Source organism: Oncorhynchus gorbuscha, linkage group LG15 (genome assembly GCF_021184085.1).
Source record: "Oncorhynchus gorbuscha isolate QuinsamMale2020 ecotype Even-year linkage group LG15, OgorEven_v1.0, whole genome shotgun sequence".
Taxonomy (NCBI): domain Eukaryota; kingdom Metazoa; phylum Chordata; class Actinopteri; order Salmoniformes; family Salmonidae; genus Oncorhynchus; species Oncorhynchus gorbuscha.
This window is the reverse complement of record NC_060187.1, coordinates 54,065,380-54,088,263: the sequence shown is the minus strand read 5'-3', so window position 1 is coordinate 54,088,263 and position 22,884 is coordinate 54,065,380. Positions and strand designations below refer to the sequence as shown.

Sequence of the window (22,884 nt, the reverse complement as noted above, 5' to 3'; positions counted from 1 at the left end):
TTGAACATTTACATAAATCCACACGCACTTCAACAAAAAAAGTAACAAACTTATATACATTCCCATCCCTTCAGTCTTTCAAACACTAAAATACCCTACTCAGGCAGAGAAAGTAGGTGCATACTTGGAGTGTGTCTGAAAGTGGGTGGATCAACAGCCATGGGTGTAACATCAGTCGGTGGATCAACAGTGATGGGTGTAACATCAGCACTCCATTATTGGTTAGACCAGCTATAGCCAGGTGCACCGTGGCTTAATGTCAACCGGAGCGAGCGGACCACCGGGGAGTGCCATCACTTACCCCTGGTTCTAGGGCTCCTTGTGTGCCTGCTTGCTTCTTAAGTTGTTCTTCCTCCCTTCTGCAGATCCAGAACCAGTCCCAACACCAATCCAGATCCCATTGGCCGGTCCCAGCACCAGACCATGAGGTGCGGAGGAGGCAACAAACACCTGACCTTCACCCGGAGCAAGTGGACCGACCACAGGGGAGTGCCACAATTGACCTCCAGGTCTAGGGCTCCCTTGTGTCTGCTTGCTCTTCAGGTTGTCTTTCTTCCCCTCTACAGATCCCGACCCAGCCCCAGGTTCCAGTTTTCTCAGAGGCCCACAGTCCAAGCACCAACCCCTGGTTTTCCAGCCCTGTTACAACCACAATTTCTAACCTGGCCCCAACACCAACCCAGGTTTTCCTGGTCCCAGGCCCAGCACCAACCCTTGACCAACCAGAACTGTCACCTTCATCCAGCAATTGCCAGCTCAACCCTTCCCCTCCCCAAAGACACATTGTGGACTGACTGACGGACTGAATTGACTGACTGACTGAATTGACTGACCGATTTTTCTCATTCCTTTTTTTATTTAATGATTCCTTCTTTACTTTTGTTTGATTGGATGACCATTTGGTTTGATTAATTTGAATTGATTACTTATAGTTTGAATTGTTGATTATTTTGAATTTTGAATTAATGTTGGACTGAATTTTTACTTGTTGAACATTTTAAACTGTAATTAATTTTGGAATAACTCTTGCTGCTGGCGATTCTCTTATCCACCTCTAAGCAGACAACACCATTCTGTATACTTCTGGCCCTTCTTTGGACACTGTGTTAACAAACCTCCAGACGAGCTTCAATGCCATACAACTCTCCTCCGTGGCCTCCAACTGCTCTTAAATGCAAGTAAAACTAAATGCATGCTCTTCAACCGATCGCTGCCTAGTACTTGCCTGCCCGTCTAGCATCACTACTATGGACGGTTCTGATTCGCCACTGTGGCCTATTTACTGCCTTTACCTCCCCAATCTTACTTCATTTGCACACACTGTATATAGACTTTTCTATTGTGTTATTGACTGTACGTTTTTTTATTCCATGTGTTTGTGTCGCACTGCTTTGCTTTATCTTGGCCAGGTCGCCGTTGTAAATGAGAACTTGTTCTCAACCTCCCTACAGTGGTTAAATAAAAATGTTTACATAACAGGTTAAGATAACGAATGTAGCAGGTTATGAGAATGAACGTAGCTGGTTATGATAATTAACGTGGCAGGTTAGGATAATGAGGATACGGTTAGGAAAATGGTTAGGGTTAGGTTTAGCTAAATATAGCTCTTCAGATGCAAAATCGTTCAATCCCAGAAAGTGTTCAACTGCAAAACAATCAAGTACCGTCCTTCTGACAAACATGCGCAACATTGCACGTGTGCAAAAGACAGAAAAGCGCACTTCTCAAATCAAATATGTAGTATGTTTACACAAGCATACGCTGATCATACATATTTTCTTAAGAATATAGCTCTATAATTTACTTTCCTTCCATCACAACTTCGCTTTTCCTGCTAGCTGTGTTTAACCTGAACGAGCCACCGTATTGCGTCACATGTTGACTTCAGCAATTTGACCATGTGACTTTTTGTGGGTTCAGATCCTAGCTTTTGATGTTCCCGACAGTTTTAGAAAGTCAAAATTATAACTGAAACTGTATTTTGCGTTTTGGACACTAGCTACAAGTATTATATGGACTCCATTCGAGTTTCTTGTCGTGTATGACCTACAATAAAGTTATTAATCGTTTGAAATAAGCTACGACGCTACAGTGTGTTGTTGACATATTAGCTAGCTAGCTAACCGGCTAGCTCATTGGCCAGTTTAAGGGCAAAATCAAAGAGGTGAGTTGTTTCATGTTAGCAACATTATATTTTTAAAATCTTCATAGGCATTGTGGCATGCCAGCTAAGTAGCTAGTATTAAAAAGCTTTAAAAACCACGAACTCTCAAGTTAACTTGGCCAGCTAATGTTACAGTCTATATGGCGACCAATTTGACAGTACTAGTAGCTACCTGTCACGTTAGGTAACTTGTCATGCACTGCGTTAGCTAAACGTCACCGTTGCTTGACTTGGTTTTATATATTGTTATATTAAGTGTAACCCAGTTAAAATAGATTTGGAAACCTAATTAAACGTATTGTTTTCTGGTTTTGTAGCTATGGCCTTCTACAAAATAGAGCTGTGTCATATGCTTTTACATCATGTTGAAATGGATGACTTTATAAATTAGTTGAATGAACCATTGTCTACATCTTTACAGAACAAAACAGATTTCAGCTATTGTCGTTTAGATTATTGTGTGTGACTGTGCCCTCCTAACGTTAGTTCACGCTGGAGACCATGCATCATCAGTCTGGCCACTTTACAGCTTTTACCCACACTAGATTAAACTAATTCTAATTTTGGTGGCAATTCAAGACCATGACTATGTGATTCTTTGAATCTGGTGGTGTGTTGGGGCTGGGCTGACACAAAAGCCTGCACATACAGCAGCCCATCAATGCCAGAGATGCCTAGTAAGTAAGTAACCTTGCACAAGTTAGAATATATATCCTGTTTCTGTAGCTTGAGGCAGGTTGTTGAACAAGTATATCCCCTGGACATGATGCTAGTCTATCGCAGGTCCTTACCCCCAATCTATCTACTTAATGCGGGGTGCCAAGCAGAGACACACTGGGTCCCATTTTTACTGGCTTTGGTATGACTCGGTCAGGGATCGAAATCCCAACCTTCCAATCTCAGGCGGACACTCAAACCACAAGGTCACTGAATTGATTTGAGTTGCCCAGCCCTATACTTTGCCTTCAATGTTTTCTCTTGGCCCGGTCAGTTTTGGGCACTGCTTAAAACCCAGAGTAGTATTGATATTCCTATGTTTCTCCAATCTACAGCTACAGATGCGGCTAAAGGATCCCTTCTCCTTGAAAGCTGCCGACATGACTAAGCGGACTAACAAGCCGAGGAAGCCTCGAGATGAGGAGTCGTCGGACGAAGTTAGCGGTAAGATCATGGGAAGCTCATGCTCCCTGTTGTGATGAAAAAAACATGTTTCTATATAGGCTGCCTAAAAAAGTTTAATTGACCCAATAAGCCTTCAACATGTTCTGCTCTAGTAATGGCTAGTCCAATCATTTCTGATTCATTCTATGGCAGGGGATTCGTGTAGTTCAGATTATGCCTTTATTTGACATCTATTGTAAATCATGGTCATTAAGGGATTTGTAGATGCTGGGTTAGCGAGCAAAATCAATGTGACTTTGTGCTCCTCAGGGCTGACCTGCCAGCATGTCAGCAAGGCGGTAGACCTGAACTCAGTCAAGAAGGCAGTGACCTCGAGCATGTGGTCGATGTGTTCAGATTGCCTGAGGGAAAGGACTATGATAGATGGAGAGCCAGCCAGTGGCCACGACATCCTCGTATGCCTCAAGTGCGGCTTCCAGGTGAGCTTGGATTTTGAACGCTTTTATCTAAGGTGGGAGGTTGAAGGTTTTGTCAGTATTTTGATATAAGAATTGCTGCACTTGACATGTGATTCAGAAATGAAACCCTGTTTGTTTCATTTGTAACAATCTAACCCGCAAAGTGTATGGATGGTGGTGTATGGATGATGGTAGCCTATCTAAGAAATGGTGATACAGTGATCTTTACCCCTTTCACAGGGCTGTAGCCAGTCAGAGAGCCAGCACTCCACCAAGCACCACCAAACCCTCCACCCTGAGTCCCATTGCATCACCATCAGCCTCGGCACCTGGAAGGCCTGGTGAGGACCCTATAGCAATACATGGAACATACAGATTATAACAGGACAACACACTTTTTTTACAGCCATTCTGCCGTTCCAAATAGGCTGATGTAGCACTATTCCTGTCCCTTTGTGTTCATTGTAGGCAGAGGATCTTGAACTGAAAAGTTATTTTAATATTTACATTTTGCCTCAGAATATCTCCAGTAAATGTTGTGAGCAGTAGTTATTCACATCACCTCAAAGGAATGACAATTCCATATCAGTAAGCTGATGGCTTTGTTTGCTGCACTCTCTTTCTCTCCAATTCGTTCACAGGTGTTTTGAATGTAATGAAGAGCTCTCCACTCACTGCAATAAGAAGGCTTTGGCCCAGACCCTGGACTTCCTACAAAAGCACTCTGTCAAGGCAGCCGCAGGTAACACATTCAACACACATGACAAGGCCACGGGTTGCCAGCCACTCAATGAAAGGTGATCAATTTTAGGTATATTTATTTGTAGACTAAGAAAACAGCAGGTTACCACCTGAAATTAAAAGGGGTAGGTAAACAGTGCTATACCGCACAAGGTGCTGCTACAACTCCCACTTCTTTTTAAATTGAAATATTGATGTTTCTTGGCTTTGACAAAGGCGCTGGACTGAATGAAGTGTTTAATAAATGAGAACCGCTATCAAAAAAAAACATTTTATCTTCTAGGCTAGAGCCTAGATTTCCAAGAAGCCACTTCAGCTTCCTTTCACTTCCATGTATTTTTAGTGCAATTACTAGTGGTTTTTACAATATGTGCTAATACATAGAAATACAGGTTATTACTGAATGCAGAAACCCTCTGTGGAGACTCTTCTTCCTCTACAAACTTACATTGGTGCCTGTAACTCCATTGATGTTCACCTGAAGATGTGGAGTTGATTGCAACACACCAACTCCCCCTGGTGGCCAAGGCTTTTTGGATTCCAAAATCTAGACACCTTTTTCTTTGCAGCTGTGGCCCATAACATTGTTAACTAAGGAAGTGCATCAATTCTTTCATTAAAGATTTGATACACATCTAACTGCATGGGCTCCGATATGATACAGGAACGATGCGTTTTAGTTAGAAACGATTCGGTTTGATTAGGGGTGCAAATTAATGTGAAGCGATTCGATGCACTAAAATGTATTGCATTAACACATTTCTATTAGAATTAATTTCTGCTGCTGAAGGGAGCCCCATAACTGGATCTGTCTGACCCCTCTCTGTGTGTGTGTGTGTGTGTGTGTGTGTGTGTGTGTGTGTGTGTGTGTGTGTGTGTGTGTGTGTGTGTGTGTGTGTGTGTGTGTGTGTGTGTGTGTGTGTGTGTGTGTGTGTGTGTGTGTGTGTGTCCATGGTGTGTATAGGCAGCTGAGCCCAGACTGAGCATCTACCACCCCACTATCAGATTAGGGGCGGTGGAAATGTATGCGTTTGTCCCTCCACTTTTATTCTGAAATCACCAACTAATTAACTTGTCATTTTTACAGATTCAAAATGTTTTGAGCTAGTACTATGTCAATATTTATATTTATAAATTAGCATGGCATTTAGCCAATTAATATTATGCAGCTTTGGATTTTACTCTGTCTCGAAAGCTAATAGTCTGCGGGCCAGAACATAATTAGTGTATAAGTATATTAACACAATTAGTTGGTCTACACTACAAATTGAACAACATTTTTAACACATCTGATTAGTACATAATAAATTCAGTGACAATAACATAATAATTTTGATCTGATCACGCTCATAAAATCCCCATGCCGCTATTCAATTATTATTTTTGTCTTTCTCTGTGTGTTGATTGGTGGGGGAAAATGGGTCTACGTAGCCTACTGTAGGCTACACTACTTTTCCTAATGTCAACATTTGTTCAGAACAATTAGCTTGATAATGTCGCTCTCAAAAAGTATCAAAAGAAAAGTGGATAATGAAAATGGAAGTTTCAGGGAAGAATGAACAGAGAGAAATGCGTTCATCTTACCATATTTTCCCAATGCCAAACCAGTGTGTCTTAGTTGCAATGAAAATGTCGCTGTTTGCAAAGAATTCGATCTTCGACATCTTTATGAATCTCAGCATAGAACTTTCAAAGTGGCCTTCCCCCCCAGACAGAGGCCAGACACAAACATTGAAGCCTTAACTGCAAGTTAAGCACACTGCTTTTTTGGCTGACGTATTCTGTCACTTAAACCGGTTAAATCTGTCGTTACAAGGAAGAGGGAAAACTGTTGTGGACATGGTGGAAAAACTTGAGGCCTTTACTTCGAAGTTTGAGTTGTTCGATTTGGACTTGTCATCTGGAAGGCTACTGTACTTCAGCACACGGAAGAAACTACTGCACTCTGCAGTATTGTCACAGAGGTGGTGGAAGATTTCATCAAGCACCTGAGGGACAACTTCCCCACCAGATTTGAAGTCTACAGCAAGCCCAAAGATATCATTGTGTTAGTACGTGATCCTTTCACAGTCCGCCCAGGTGGAGACTTCTCCTCCCTTGCTAAGAAAACCATACTCTCGCTGGATGAGGCCTCAATTCAAACTGAGCTGATTGAATTCCAGACATTGAGCCAAATCAGGGATGCACTCAGGAGTGCTGAGTCCTTGTGTGTTTTGGATGGGATGCTCAGAGAAATACCGCACAATAAAGAAACTTGCTTTTTATGTGCTAACAATGTTTGGATCGACTTACACCTATAATAGTACTCATTTTCCTCTATGTACACAATATAGACTCACGACAGGGAACCGGCTTTCACATAAGTCAATCGAGGTCAAAATCACATCCATCTCACCCGACATCCACAAGATCGTGACTGAGGGAAAATACAACTTTTCCGATTGAGTAAGTAGCTTAGTGACCTATATGACTGTATTTAGTAAATACTAACATTATAGTGAGTGCTTATCCAGGGATATTTAGGTCTCAAGCTGACAGTATTTTCTGTTTGTTCTGTCGTTACGGGAACAGGCTATCCCGATACAGAAATTCAGATGTTGCCTTTTTTTCTTTAAATTATTGTTTTTACTTATGCTACATTTTTGTCCTGTTAGGCCATATTTTTGTTGTTGTTGTGAAAGATGCTGTTAAGCGTCATAGTGTAAGCCTACCTCAGCCAGTTGTTATTTTACATAGGTATAGGCTCAGAAGAAATAGACTTCCAATTAAGCCCCCTTGTTGTTTGTGAAGTCAAATTAAAATGAAGATGATTATTTAAATGAATTACTCGACTGGTGTAGTTTTTCTCTGTATGTTGCTGTGCAACACTTGTTATGCAAGTTAGCAATATTTTCAGCACCAGGCGCTGTTCACCTTCTATTGATTGCACTGCGGTTGCAGTTTTACGTTTCTGCAGCACAACAAAATGTTCCACTGCCTGCTTTATTAGTTGACTGTCTCCTGCATTCTCTCCTCATGAATTCAGTTCAAATTTAACTTTTTCATTATTTAGGTTGGATAAATTCCTTCAAGGGGAAATTGCATTTGGGAGGTTTTGCATCTCGGGTGCGAGATAGAAAAAAATATATATATATATAAAAATATATATATGAAAAGAATATTCATAATTAATTTGGGGGGCCAGTTGGGGAACCCTGGTTTAGACCTTTATGAAGTTACGCTGTTCATGTAAAAATGACCATATACACTGACACTTTAAAGCAAAACTATTTCTTATGATGAACCTGAACAATCTAAATCAAATCTGAATGATTGAAAACCCCAATCAGCAGTTGGATCGGAGTTGCTGCTTCCACTCCCGTAGGCTACACAACTCCGGTAAAACATGCAGTACAATTGTCTACAGCGCTTTTGGTAACAATGACCTCTAACAATTTACATTGGTTGTCACTCAACTAAAACAGCACTGTGTGCACAGTTGTTATCTGACAGTTGTATGCACTTACATGCATACAAGTTCGATAGGCTACTGAACTGAAGGAGAGGACTCATCAGATTTGAAAAATATTTTAATTTTTTGTTGTTGTTATAAAACAATATGAGTAAAACACATCATTAGTTAAGGCGATTCTTAACATTTGAATGGGTTTTCTGACCGATGCATGCATAATTTGGATCGGTTTGTACTGCAACAGATGCACTCATATCTTACGCATCAGTGCCCGGTTCAAATGTTTATTGGTGAGTCATTACATCCCTATTGTTAACCATCATGTTCCGTTTAGGTCAATAATCCTCTGAGAATGTTGCATGTAATAACAGAGGTATTACTGTGCAAATATGTCAACTAATAATTTGCCGTGGTTGCATCAGGTTCAAGAATGTTCAAAGCTTTGTTACAGCACATTTCTGCATTAAAATATGCACTGAGGTGTGTTTTTAAGTTGACGAAAGCTGTGATGACCTCCCCATTCATGTTGGTCAGGGCTACAGTATGGCATAACGTCTGACATCACTGAAATGAAAAGCTGCTGTTTGGAGGCCACACAGGTGGCAACAACTGAAAACTTGTGAAGTTGATTAATTATACAGCTTTTTCTCCTATTGAAATGATATGTAATACGCAATTTGGTAAATTATTTTCTGAAGGGGCTTGTACAGGATTAATTTCCTTGGGAATTTCTGTATTCCGTCTTTTCTGCACTCGCCATGGCTGTTTCATGATTCTACCTCTTCACAAAAGTGGTTTTGTAGCCTAGCCATGCGTATCCCAAACTGTACAGACCAAGCCAATTCCACCTTGTCCCAGCCAGCTGAGCCACCCTCACCCAGCCCACCACATTCTCCTAGACCCCCGCCCCCATCTCCCATATGGTAGATTCACATTCCTTGTGATGCCCTGTTTATTAAAGTTCCCTGGCCTAAAGACTACCAACTGCCCTTACTGAGCTGCCCTATGGATGTCTCCTGCCTGTCCTGAGCCTCCTAGCTCTGCTGCTCTTCCTCCCGCCTGCCCCATGTTCATGTCCAAGCTTAGGCTGGTCCACCACAGTCAGTCAGGCAGGCTGTAGTGTTGCGGGAGTGACGCTCCAGTTCCCCGCCTGTGCCGCATGGCCACACTCATTAGTGGTATTATTCGCTTGAGCGACGCTCCCCGGCTGGGTTCCCTGAAGAACGAGAGCAGCTGTGTGGGGTCCGGCCACTGAGCTGAGCCTCCCCCCCCCCCCTCTCCCACAGTCCCTCCCACCTCACTGTGCCCCCTGTCCAACGCTGCATGTCTCAGCACCTCTGGGAAGGGCCTGTGGGGCATGCTTGTGGGAGCCAGGGTCCAACAACGACGACTCCAAAGTGCTGGAGATTAACAGCTGCAGCGCATTCCCAGGGATGAACACACTCAATGACTGGACACACACACACACACACACAAATTCCTTCAATTGACAAGCATTTCACTATACCCACAATAACATCTGCTAAACACGTGTATGTGACAAATCAATTTTGATTTGTTTAGAATTGTATAGAATGTGTGAATAGGTACATTATGTATTTTTTTGGTATCTGAGTATGTTTTGGGCTTTACAAGTCTCTTCCTGTGTCTTAGAAATCACAGAATGGTTCTGTACCTCCAGTATTATTTCCCCAGCTTCAAGGGCACTGCGGTTTGAACATACCAGTATCCAATTAGATTCTCCAGTCCTCCTCTCACTTGCCTTAACAAAGGGTACAGGACTACACAGAACTGAAATTCCATATTGTTCCCTCATAAATTACTTTCACTCTGGTTGTGATGGCAGAGCTGGGCATTCCTTTTCAAGAAACATGGTGTTCTCTCTAGATAATTTCCTGTCACCCATCTACTCACTCAGTGGAATAGACAAAACCTGTGACTGATGCATCGCGCATGTCGATGTCCCTGATCCTTTGTTTTTTGATCAGGACCTTTGAGTCTGTGGGGGTGGCAGGGGTCCAGTGTTGAGGGGTCACAGAGGGTGAACACTGCTGGACGACAACATCCCTTCCCCTTTACCTCTACATTACCTGTTACCTTTCTTCCCATCTGATTGTTCCACACCGGCTGGGAGAGAAAACAGGCGGCCATTGTTGCGGTGAAAATGGACTGCTGCTGTCAGATGGGGAGCTGGTGAAATTGCATTTCTGCTTGAAGGCCAGGTTTTAGGCAGAGTCTGTTTTTGTATTCTCCTTTTACCATAGACCCCAGGCACAAAAGAGCCCCAGCAAGAATTTTTCTAAATCCATAATAGTTTTGTACAACAACAGCTCAGGGAAGAAAGAAAATCTATTAACTGTACTCTCTCACCAACAAGGCCTTCAGCTCAAGTACCAGAGTCCCAGTAAAAGGAGACATGACCTCAGGGAGCTAGTCTTCGGCTTGTAACACAGCTGGGGTGTCTTTGTGGAGGAAATTAAAATGTTTCCTTTGAATAGGCATCAGAGCTTGGTGCTCGCTGCGTTTTGCCCATTATTTTCTGGTAGTGAGATGTTTCCCCCTCTCTTTGTTATTAGTGTACTTGCAACAGCAAGGACACACACAATTGTATGGACTCTTTACTTATTACTATTATACTATTATATATATTGTTTTACACATGCTTCTCCTACATATACCAAAACCGATGGCTATACGTTTAATAGATTGGTTGTGCTTTTTGAGCTGATACATTTTAATTACATTTCTAAGACCAGCGTACACTCTCATAACGTCTCTATGACCACAATATTTCTGTATTTTATGGTCAATAGAATTTTTAGAAGTATAAGAACCACATTTCGATTTCTAAAGCTGATGACATAGAAATGGGGATTCTTCAATACCAAACAAGAGAACCCATGTCAACTTTGTTAAAGGGACAGTGCAGTCAATAACATGATTTTCGTGTTTTCTTAATGATATTTCACCACTATGAGGTTGAAATAACCTATGATAATGCCATTTTACTAGTGTAAGAGCTTTTTGTATTTGAATTTCAGCATGTTTCGGTGGGATTGGAGTTTTTGGCCCCAGCATAACATCACGATCTGATTATTCTGACAAATAACCAGTCATCATTTATTTGCATAATGTATCCTCCTACTTTGAAGGGGTAAGCAGGGTAAGCTCTAGACTAGAGTCTAGTTGATCCTATCTGCCAATCAGGGCTGTGTATGTAGAAATGTTGACATTTGTATCGAACATACCGACGTGATCAGTGTGACGACCCTCCCACTCTGTCTGCCGAATTCTTTCTCTTTGCTCTTGTTTTCCTTAATATGATGTCGGTGGGCGGAGCATGGAGGGACCTCAGAGAAATGGGACACACCTGGGCTCGGGTGTGTCCCAGGAAAAATGCACCTCTTCCCCATTCGTTAGGGGAGACTCTCTCCATGCAGACACCTTTATAGATTTTGTTGTGGTATTTTTTTGTGGCCTTTTGGTTGTTTGCTTTGGCACCTTTTAACACCCGCTTTATCACATTTATGCATGCAAAACACTCACTTACATTACTGATTACACACACTATTGTTAATAGTATTTAGTTTACTTTATTTAATAAATATATTTTGTTATTCCTTGTCTCCACGTTGTCTCCCTTTTGTTATGAACTTTGAGCCGATTCGTGACAAGTGGGGGCTCATCCAGGTTAATAAGGTTGGTTCCTAGACATTTTTGGCGCATAGCATTTTGTTGCATTATGAAGGACTAATACTAGTGTCGTTTGGCTTACTAGTATGTGTGTTGCGTTTGGGAGAAAACGTGGAGTTAATGTTAAATTCTGTAGGTGCTTTTTTGCATCTTTTGTTAGTTTTTGAGTTTGGTGCCCAGTACTGGTTGTTTGTTTTTGGTTAGCTTGCCACTGCGGTGGATAGTTTGTGTGTTGCGTTGGAGAGGGAACATTGGTTAGTTTCCAGGCCCCTGTCCAGCCTGGAAACTCTTGCTCTACTTACTGTTGGGACATCGGTCTGAGGTGAGTACAATCGGCTGTGTACCTCAGCGGGAGATTTGGATAGGGTAGTGATACTTGCTACCCGGAGCTGAAGCCTTTTTCCCCTGTTAGGCTTAGCGACATGTTTAATTTTGGAATACGTTGGGCATGGTAATTTTTTTATTTTTGTGTGGTGTCTGTGGACTGAGCAGTTGTCTCAGGGGCACATCCATGGCTTGGTGGAATCTGCCAGCATGCTAGGTGGTTTATTTCCTTGCCAGCGGGCTACAGTGCGTAATTACCCACAGCAAATCTGCACGAAGACTAGGGTTGAGTTATTGTAGGTTTTGGGGAAGCTCCATATAAAGCTCATCTCTCTTCTGTGGTGCCCAGTGTGATTGTCACTTCTCTTGTGGTCTGGTGTGTTCAGCAGAGGGGAAGAGCGAGATGATAGATATATATTTTTTTTAAATTTATTTTTACATCTGACTATGGCTTTCCATCAGAGGAAATGTTAGAATTATGTACTTAAGAACATCTGTTGAAGATTGCTGAACACTAGAAGGTTGAAATTAGTGATAAACGTCTAAAAGATTCTATTAGGTTAATATTAAAGGCCAATTTGATGGAGAGTGATATTCTTGAAGTTACCACTGGGGCAGCCTCTGGTGAGGACTTGCCGTCTCCCCGTAACGTTACTTTTAGTCCTAGTAGTCTTCTTTTTGAACAGCAGAAAGAACTGCTTCTGTTACAGCTAGAGTATGACCTTGAAAAATATGTAAAGGAATTGGAATTTAAACAGGATTTGGAGCGTGCTAAAATCAAGCTGCAACAAGAGCGGCTAGAGCTGGTTAGGGAAGGTAAGCTCTCAGGGGAGAGTTTGCTCTGGGAAGGCGACCCAGATTTACCTAGGGGTCGTTCCTATTTTGGTCGTGCCCCGGACACATTTGATATCATTGGGAACTTACGTTTGTGCCTAAATTTAATGAGAAGGAACCTGAGACATTATTTTTGTTATTTGAGGAGTTGGCCTGATTCTTACCCCACTTTAATGTTGCAGTGTGTGTTGACTGGTGAAGCGCAGGAAGCATATTCTGCTCTTGGTGTAGCTGACAGTGTCAGTTATGATAAGGTTAAAATGGCTGTGTTACAGATTTATGAATTGGTCCCTGAGGTTTACCGCCAACGATTTCGAACTTTAAAAAGGGATAATAAACAGACTCATGTTGAGTTTGCGCGAGTGTTATCTTCACAGTTTAATCGCTGGTGTTCCACCTCTGCAGTTATGACTTTCCAAGGGCTGTGTGATCTGATTATGCTAGAGCAATTTAAGGACACAATCCCTGATCATATAGCCACGTACATTAACGAATGGAAAGTAAAAGACTACCGCTGCGGTTTTGGCGAACGAGTATGTTTTGACTCACAAAAGTGTCTTTGCAGAGCCCCGTATTTGGAGTGAGCGGGGGCGTTTGGAGAGATTTGGGCCTCGTTCACCGAGATACTTCGGTTCAGGGGCAGAGTTTCATTCAACTAGCGTTGAGCCTGACTCACGTGGTAAATCTGACTTTGGTCAAGAGTGTCACTACTGGCAAGGTTCAGGTCATTGGAAAAACGGATATCCTGTTCGCAGGGCTGGGGGTAAATTCAGTATGTGTGCTTACGTTAAATCTAAGCCTACGGCGTTGGCTGTGCCTGTTCCACATCAGTTCACTCCTGACATATTGTCTCGTGCCCAAGGTGATGTGAAAGTCCATATTGGCCCAGACTATTTACCTTTCATTACGGAGGGTTTTGTGTCTATGTTAGGGAGTAAGGCTCTAGTGCCAGTTAAGATCCTGAGAGACACAGGTGTCTTTAAATCGTTTGTGTTGGAGTCTGTGTTACCCTTCTCTGCTGAGACTGACTCGGGGGAATGGTGTTCTAATCAGGGGAATAGGTTGTCAGTCACTCTTGTCAGTCACATTGCTTAAACTGATGTTGGATTGTGGACTGGTGAAAGGTGAGGTTGTTGTGGGGGGTGCGTCCTTCATTGCCAATTGAGGGTATCAACATTATCCTTGGGAATAACTTGGCTGGTGAGCGTGTATGGCCTGTCGTTTATCCATCTCTAGTGGTTTCCACTAAGCCGTCATTTGTAGGGATTCCTGATGAGTGTGCAGAGTTTCCCAGAGGTGTTCTCTGCGTGTGCAGTGACACGTTCTATGAGCCGTGGTGACCTGGTCGCTGCTCCGGCTAACGGGAATACCACAAAGAAATCTGTCACTACTTTCCCTGTTATCCCGTTATCTGTACGCCGCTCTGGTCTAATCAAGGCACAACAGGCTGATCCCACATTAGAAGAGTTGCGTGACCAAATTGTGCCTATAGAACAGTTGGGAGATGTCGCCCATGGCTATTTTCTGCAAGAGGATGTCCTGATGAGAAAGTGGGTGTCTCATGGTAGTTGTTTTCTGGGGGAGGTGATTCGTCAGGTTGTTGTACCAGTTAAGTTGGTTTTGACAACTTCCCACAATGACATTGCTGGACATATGGGTGTGAGGAAAACCTACAATCGCATATTAAGACATTGTTTTGGGCCTTGGTTGAAGAGGGATGTTGCTAAGGTCATCCAAACTTGTCACACCTGTCAATTAACTGGTAAACCTAATCAAGCTATTAAGCCGGTACCACTGTGTCCTATTCCTGAACTCAGCCAACCTTTTGAGTATCTGATTGTTGACTGTGTTGGTCCTCTGCCTCGTTCTTTACAGGGTAGTAGTTACCTGTTCACTGATGTGTCAGACCACTAGGTTTCCTGCTGCCTATCACAACTAAGTCTGTGCTAAAAGCTTTGACTCAGTTTCTCTCACTGTTTAGAATCCCTAAGGTCATTCAGAGTGATCAAGGATCTAATTTCACCTCTAATCCGTTTGGTCAGGTTCTCCCAACAGCTCCATATTAAAGACAATTTGTCTAGCGCCTATCACGCGCAAAGTCCAGGAGCGCTGGAATGTTTCCATCAAACACTTAAGTCTTTGTTGAGAGCTTATTGTACTGAGATGGATTGGGAGGAGGGGTTGCCTTGGTTACTGTTAGCCGCTAGGGAGGTTTCACAGGAGAGCACGGGGTTCAGTCCAAATGACCTTGTGTTTGGACATGGGGTTGCATGGACTTCTATCTGTTCTCCAGGATGACTGGAAGTCTCCCGAGCCACCTCAGTCCCTGTTATTCGTATGTGTGTGATTTCTGGAGACGCCTGTACGCCGCTGGTGAAATGGCTAAAGAGAAGCTATCATCTTCACAGGAGAGGATAAAAGGCCTATTTGATCGGCGAACTGAGCCTCGTCACTTTAGTCCGGGTGACCAGGTTCTTGCTCTGCTGCCAATTGTTGGATCTTCTTTTCAAGCCAAGTTTCAAGGTCCATATATGGTTGTGCGCCTGTGCACTGAGCATTTAAATGGCAAAAGGTGGCTCAGGGAAATAAATGATACAAATATACATTTTGAGTTATTTTAATGAAAAACACAGTGATGATTTAAAAATAAAATGAAAACGACTGTGTACAGGCTTTAATATGGCTGCTCCCACCTCAATCTTGCCATTCATACAAAATATATTGGTTACTCTACTATTGTTTCAGCGAAAACTTTAGCTTTCTTGTTACTGGTGTAATGTTTTTTTTGTATTTAGAAAGTTGCTTGCCACAGTGGAACAGAATGTTGTACCTAGTGAAAGCTAATGTTTTTTCTCTTGACAAATAAACACAATTTGTACTATAGAAATATTTCCCTCCCAGAAGAGACAAATACCAAATTGTGCAATGCATTCCATTTATATAATGGAGCTAGACACTCTTTCTCTTTTTGACATTTTGGTTTTATGTGTTCAGCCCTTTTCATCTAGGACCTTCAACCCTGAGAAAACCATGTATTTATTCTCTGTGCCCATATACATGGCATCTCTCAAAGGATACAACTCAACTCTTACCATGTGGCATGTTGGAGAACCCTGTAGTGTTACAAGTTGGCTAGATGTTCTGTTTTTGGGGTCCCTGGTCAACCCATAAGAACCTTGTTTAAATCCAGGGTTCCTGTTCTACATTTGATGTAGTGTTGGTCTACAGTCAGTCCAGTGGGCAATGTCCATAAGAAAAACTATTTGACCCTGGTGGTCCCTTTTTATGAAGCTAATCAAGGGTGCTTCTGTAGTTTTTCCCACCACTGCACACTAATGTAGGCAAGCAATGTGGCCAGCAACAGCTTGGAAAGTGTGTGTGTGTGTGTGTGTGTGTGTGTATTTGCGTGTGTGTTTTGTATGTGTAGGTTTAACATGGCAGTGGGCTCTTTTGGCCTCAGATGGCAAGAAAGCAGGCTTTTCATGCCCTGCAGTCACAACAAATGTACAAATTAATAAGACATTTGGTGTTGCTCAGCCTTCCCCTTGACTGCCCGTTTACTGCTAAATGACGAGAGCTGTCCTTGGCTCTCCACTATGGTCCCATTCTAAATGGTGAAATTAATCAACTCTGCTTCAATGTTTTAATGTGAGGACACTGCTTCATAGGCTTTTGAGGAAGTATGTCAAATGAGAGGTCATTTAGCTTGTCTGTTGATCAGTTAGGTTTTGGATATACATTTTTCTTTAGCCTAGCCCTATGCTGTGGCTGGTGTAGACAAGTTTTCAACCATAGTTACAATACTCTGCTCTAGACTAATAGGTACTGTAGTGATTATTTTATATGTCAACATTCCGAATATGTTTCATACAGCTCGTCAATCCAGTGAGTCTTGTAAATTGAATTTATAGTTCAAAATAGTTTGTGGTGTAATGGCGGTATATTTGATCATATGAATAACCTCTATCGTCTTGTTCCGGTTCCGGTTGGAGCGAGTGGTCGCATCTGCACTTCGCTCCCGCGGGTAGTATAACTTTTTCATTATATTTCATTATAGCACAACGGTTTGATTTGTCTAATCTTAGCAATTTCTTCTCAGCTAGCTACATAGCCGTCTTTGTATCAAAGATAATTGTGTAATTATCGTATTTCGCCGTCCTAACGTAGTCTTCACTAGCCAGCTAGCTAACGTCCACTGATTAGCTGCACTGGAGAAACTATTACACTCAACTGAACGACTTGATTAGTGTAGTGTTAGCTAGCTACATAGCTGTCTTTGCTGTCTTCGTATCATCGTATCCAAGATAATTGTGTTGTTTAGGTTTAGAGTGTGTAGTCTTAGAGTGATTATCTTAATTTACCGAGGTTAGCTAGCCAGCTATTTGTCGTCCTTAACGTAGGTGACTCTGCTAGCTAGCCAACGCTAGCCAACGTCTTCTGTATAGGACTCAACATCCCGGTCGCATTCACAGGTAGTATCACATTTTCACTTCATTTCATTACAGTACAACGGTTTGATTTGTTTGATCGTAGCTAGCTACATAGCTAGCTACATAGCCGTCTTTGTATCAAAGATAATTGTGTAGTCTAGAGCGATTTTCTAGGTTCGCTAGCCAGCTATTGTCGTTCTTTTAACGCAACGTAACGTAAACAACACTGCTAGCTAGCCAGCTAGCCCCGAATAGCAACACTGCAGAAACTATTACACTCAACGGAACGACTTGATTAGTGTAGTGTCAACAACGCACCCACTGCCAGCTGGCCTACTTCAGCAGTACTGTATCATTTTAATCATTTTAGTCAATAAGATTCTTGCTACGTAGCTTAACTTTCTGAACATTCGAGACGTGTAGTCCACTTGTCATTCCAATCTCCTTTGCATTAGCGTAGCCTCTTCTGTAGCCTGTCAACTATGTGTCTGTTTATCCCTGTTCTCTCCTCTCTGCACAGACCATACAAACGCTCCACACCGCGTGGCCGCGGCCACCCTACTCTGGTGGTCGCAGCGCGCACGACCCACGTGGAGTTCCAGGTCTCCGGTAGCCTCTGGAACTGCCAATCTGCGGTCAACAAGGCAGAGTTCATCTCAGCCTATGCCTCCCTCCAGTCCCTCGACTTCTTGGCACTGACGGAAACATGGATCACCACAGACAACACTGCTACTCCTACTGCTCTCTCTTCGTCCGCCCACGTGTTCTCGCACACCCCGAGAGCGTCTGGTCAGCGGGGTGGTGGCACCGGGATCCTCATCTCTCCCAAGTGGTCATTCTCTCTTTCTCCCCTTACCCATCTGTCTATCGCCTCCTTTGAATTCCATGCTGTCACAGTTACTAGCCCTTTCAAGCTTAACATCCTTATCATTTATCGCCCTCCAGGTTCCCTCGGAGAGTTCATCAATGAGCTTGATGCCTTGATAAGCTCCTTTCCTGAGGACGGCTCACCTCTCACAGTTCTGGGCGACTTTAACCTCCCCACGTCTACCTTTGACTCTTTCCTCTCTGCCTCCTTCTTTCCACTCCTCTCCTCTTTTGACCTCACCCTCTCACCTTCCCCCCCTACTCACAAGGCAGGCAATACGCTCGACCTCATCTTTACTAGATGCTGTTCTTCCACTAACCTCATTGCAACTCCCCTCCAAGTCTCCGACCACTGCCTTGTATCCTTTTCACTCTCGCTCTCATCCAACACCTCCCACACTGCCCCTACTCGGATGGTATCGCGCCGTCCCAACCTTCGCTCTCTCGCCCCCGCTACTCTCTCCTCTTCCATCCTATCATCTCTTCCCTCCGCTCAAACCTTCTCCCACCTATCTCCTGATTCTGCCTCCTCAACCCTCCTCTCCTCCCTCTCTGCATCCTTTGACTCTCTATGTCCCCTATCTTCCAGGCCGGCTCGGTCCTCCCCTCCCGCTCCGTGGCTTGACGACTCATTGCGAGCTCACAGAACAGGGCTCCGGGCAGCCGAGCGGAAATGGAGGAAAACTCGCCTCCCTGCGGACCTGGCATCCTTTCACTCCCTCCTCTCTACATTTTCCTCCTCTGTCTCTGCTGCTAAAGCCACTTTCTACCACTCTAAATTCCGAGCATCTGCCTCTAACCCTAGGAAGCTCTTTGCCACCTTCTCCTCCCTCCTGAATCCTCCTCCCCCCCCCCCCCCTCCTCCCTCTCTGCAGATGACTTCGTCAACCATTTTGAAAAGAAGGTCGACGACATCCGATCCTCGTTTGCTAAGTCAAACGACACCGCTGGTTCTGCTCACACTGCCCTACCCTGTGCTCTGACCTCTTTCTCCCCTCTCTCTCCAGATGAAATCTCGCGTCTTGTGACGGCCGGCCGCCCAACAACCTGCCCGCTTGACCCTATCCCCTCCTCTCTTCTCCAGACCATTTCCGGAGACCTTCTCCCTTACCTCACCTCGCTCATCAACTCATCCCTGACCGCTGGCTACGTCCCTTCCGTCTTCAAGAGAGCGAGAGTTGCACCCCTTCTGAAAAAACCTACACTCGATCCCTCCGATGTCAACAATTACAGACCAGTATCCCTTCTTTCTTTTCTCTCCAAAACTCTTGAACGTGCCGTCCTTGGCTAGCTCTCCCGCTATCTCTCTCTGAATGACCTTCTTGATCCAAATCAGTCAGGTTTCAAGACTAGTCATTCAACTGAGACTGCTCTCCTCTGTATCACGGAGGCGCTCCGCACTGCTAAAGCTAACTCTCTCTCCTCTGCTCTCATCCTTCTAGATCTATCGGCTGCCTTCGATACTGTGAACCATCAGATCCTCCTCTCCACCCTCTCCGAGTTGGGCATCTCCGGCGCGGCCCACGCTTGGATTGCGTCCTACCTGACAGGTCGCTCCTACCAGGTGGCGTGGCGAGAATCTGTCTCCTCACCACGCGCTCTCACCACTGGTGTCCCCCAGGGCTCTGTTCTTGGCCCTCTCCTATTCTCGCTATACACCAAGTCACTTGGCTCTGTCATAACCTCACATGGTCTCTCTTATCATTGCTATGCAGACGACACACAATTAATCTTCTCCTTTCCCCCTTCTGATGACCAGGTGGCGAATCGCATCTCTGCATGTCTGGCAGACATATCAGTGTGGATGACGGATCACCACCTCAAGCTGAACCTCGGCAAGACGGAGCTGCTCTTCCTCCCGGGGAAGGACTGCCCGTTCCATGATCTCGCCATCACGGTTGACAACTCCATTGTGTCCTCCTCCCAGAGCGCCAAGAACCTTGGCGTGATCCTGGACAACACCCTGTCGTTCTCAACCAACATCAAGGCGGTGGCCCGTTCCTGTAGGTTCATGCTCTACAACATCCGCAGAGTACGACCCTGCCTCACACAGGAAGCGGCGCAGGTCCTAATCCAGGCACTTGTCATCTCCCGTCTGGATTACTGCAACTCGCTGTTGGCTGGGCTCCCCGCCTGTGCCATTAAACCCCTTCAACTCATCCAGAACGCCGCAGCCCGTCTGGTGTTTAACCTTCCCAAGTTCTCTCACGTCACCCCGCTCCTCCGTTCTCTCCACTGGCTTCCAGTTGAAGCTCGCATCCGCTACAAGACCATGGTGCTTGCCTACGGAGCTGTGAGGGGAACGGCACCTCAGTACCTCCAGGCTCTGATCAGGCCCTACACCCAAACAAGGGCACTGCGTTCATCCACCTCTGGCCTGCTCGCCTCCCTACCACTGAGGAAGTACAGCTCCCGCTCAGCCCAGTCAAAACTGTTCGCTGCCCTGGCCCCCCAATGGTGGAACAAACTCCCTCACGACGCCAGGACAGCGGAGTCAATCACCACCTTCCGGAGACACCTGAAACCCCACCTCTTTAAGGAATACCTAGGATAGGATAAGTATCCCTCTCACCCCCCCCCCTTAAGTTTTAGATGCACTATTGTAAAGTGACTGTTCCACTGGATGTCATAAGGTGAATGCACCAATTTGTAAGTCGCTCTGGATAAGAGCGTCTGCTAAATGACTTAAATGTAATGTAAATGTCTTGACAAGATTTGCAATTTATTTTGTGAACAATTGTTTTTTTTTAGATTACAAAGGCATTACAACAACAAAAAAATAGCATTTTCCTCATTTATAATCCCGCCACCCTAATCCCTAGCAACGCATACTATAAAAAATGTGACTCCAACGTAACCACGTCCTGAAAACAAGCCAACCATTTCCTTATATGAAGGTCATGTGGTGGCAACCAGTGCTGAACAAGTTTTTTTTTTTGGCAGCAGTCAGCCAAATCTTGCACTGTATCCGTCATTAACAGAGGAATTTGTTCAAGGGGTACAGTTTTATCAATCGTGTCAGAGAGAATACCGTCCTCCAGAACTCATCAGGACAATCCCATATCATATGTTTATAGTCTGTTTTGGAGTCTGTTTTGCATGAAATCGTACAAGTGTTGTGAAGTATGACCAATGAGCTTCAAATGTATTTAACTGATCGTTTGGGTTCTTTGAGTGAAATATATTCTCCTAGACATTCTCCCAATCAACAGCCTCATCAGTAGTCATATCCTAAAACCCACGCTTTAACAATTGAAAGATCTTTCCGCTTTAGTAATTGAAGATGAGAGTAATTCACTGACACATCAGAGTGAATTTTTACATTCCCGTCCAATCACAGCCTGCCTTCCCAAACGCATACCCCATGGAGCAGATGCTAAACTAGATGACTGTTTTGCTAGAACGGACTGGAATATGTTCCGGGATTCCTCCGATGGCATAGAGGAGTACACCACATCAGTCATTGGCATCATCAATAAGTGGATCGACGACGTCGTCCCCACAGTGACCGTACGTACATAAGCCATGGATTACAGGCAACATCTGCACTGAGCTAAATGCTAGAGCTGCCGCTTTCAAGGAGCGGGACTCTAACCCGGAGGCTTATAAGAAATCCCGCTATGCCCTCCAATGAACCATCAAACAGGGAAAGCGTCAACACAGGACTAAGATCGAATCGTACTACACCGGCTCTGACGCTCGTCGGATGTGGCAGGGCTTGCAAACCATTACAGACTACAAGGGGAAGCACAGCCAAGAGCTGCCCAGTGACACGAGCCTACCAGACGAGCTAAACTACCTCTATCCTCGCTTCGAGGCAAATGACACTGAAACATGCATGAGACCAGCTGTTCCGGAAGACTGTGTGATCACGCTCTCCACAGCTGATGTGAGTAAGACTTTTAAACAGGTCAACATTCACAAGGTCGCAGGTCCAGACGGATTACCAGGACGTGTACTGTGACCACCTGGCAAGTGTCTAAACTGATATTTTCAAGATCTCCCTGTCTGAGTCTGTAATACCAACATGTTTTAAGCAGACCACCATAGTGCCTGTGCCCATGAACACTAAAGTAACCTACCTAAATGACTACTCACCCTTAGCACTCACGTCTGTAGCCATGAAGTGCTTTGAAAGTCTGATAATGGCTCACATCAACAACTTTATCCCAGAATCTGTAGACACACTCCAATTTGCATACCGCCCCAACAGATCAACAGATGATGCAGTCTCTATTGCACTCCATACTTCCCTTTCCCACCTGGACAAAAGGAACACCTATGTAAGAATTTTATTCATAGACTACAGTTTAGCGTTCACCATAGTGCCATCAAAGCTCATCAATAAGCTAAGGAGCCTGGGACTGAACAGCTCCCTCTGCAACTGGATCCTGGACTTCCTGATGGGCTGCCCCCAGGTGGCAAGGGTAGGTAACAACACATCTGCAACGCTGATTCTCAACACATGGGCCCCTCCTGTGCTCCCTGTTCACTCATGACTGCACGGCATGACTCCAACACCATCAATAAGTTTGGCAGTGACACAACAGGGGTAGAACTGATCACCGACCATGACGAGACCGCATATTGGCAGGAGGTCAGAGACCTGGCCATGTGGTGCAAGGACAACAACCTCTCCCTCACCGTGATCAAGATAAAGGAGATGATTGTGGACTACAGGAAAAAATGGATCAAGCACGCCCCCATTCTCATTGACGGGGCTGTAGTGGAGCAGGTGGGAGCTTCAAGTTCCTTGGTGTCCACATCACCAACAAACATGGTCCAAGCACACCAAGACAG

The 22,884-nt window shown here is 44.3% G+C and overlaps 1 protein-coding gene across 3 annotated transcripts in view; it reads left to right on the top strand.

Annotated features, from left to right (window-relative positions):
• The first annotated feature begins 1,881 nt into the window (after positions 1-1,881).
• LOC123997508 (ubiquitin carboxyl-terminal hydrolase 45-like) overlaps positions 1,882-22,884 on the top strand; it is a 47,995-nt gene continuing 26,992 nt past the window's right edge. For all 3 annotated transcript variants that reach the window (XM_046301820.1, XM_046301819.1, XM_046301818.1), the window contains exons 1-5: positions 1,882-2,164; positions 3,217-3,325; positions 3,596-3,765; positions 3,985-4,085; positions 4,386-4,486. In XM_046301820.1, the coding sequence (XP_046157776.1) occupies positions 3,223-3,325; positions 3,596-3,765; positions 3,985-4,085; positions 4,386-4,486 (475 nt within the window). In that variant the 5' untranslated portion in view covers positions 1,882-2,164; positions 3,217-3,222. The remainder of the gene's footprint in view (positions 2,165-3,216; positions 3,326-3,595; positions 3,766-3,984; positions 4,086-4,385; positions 4,487-22,884) is intronic.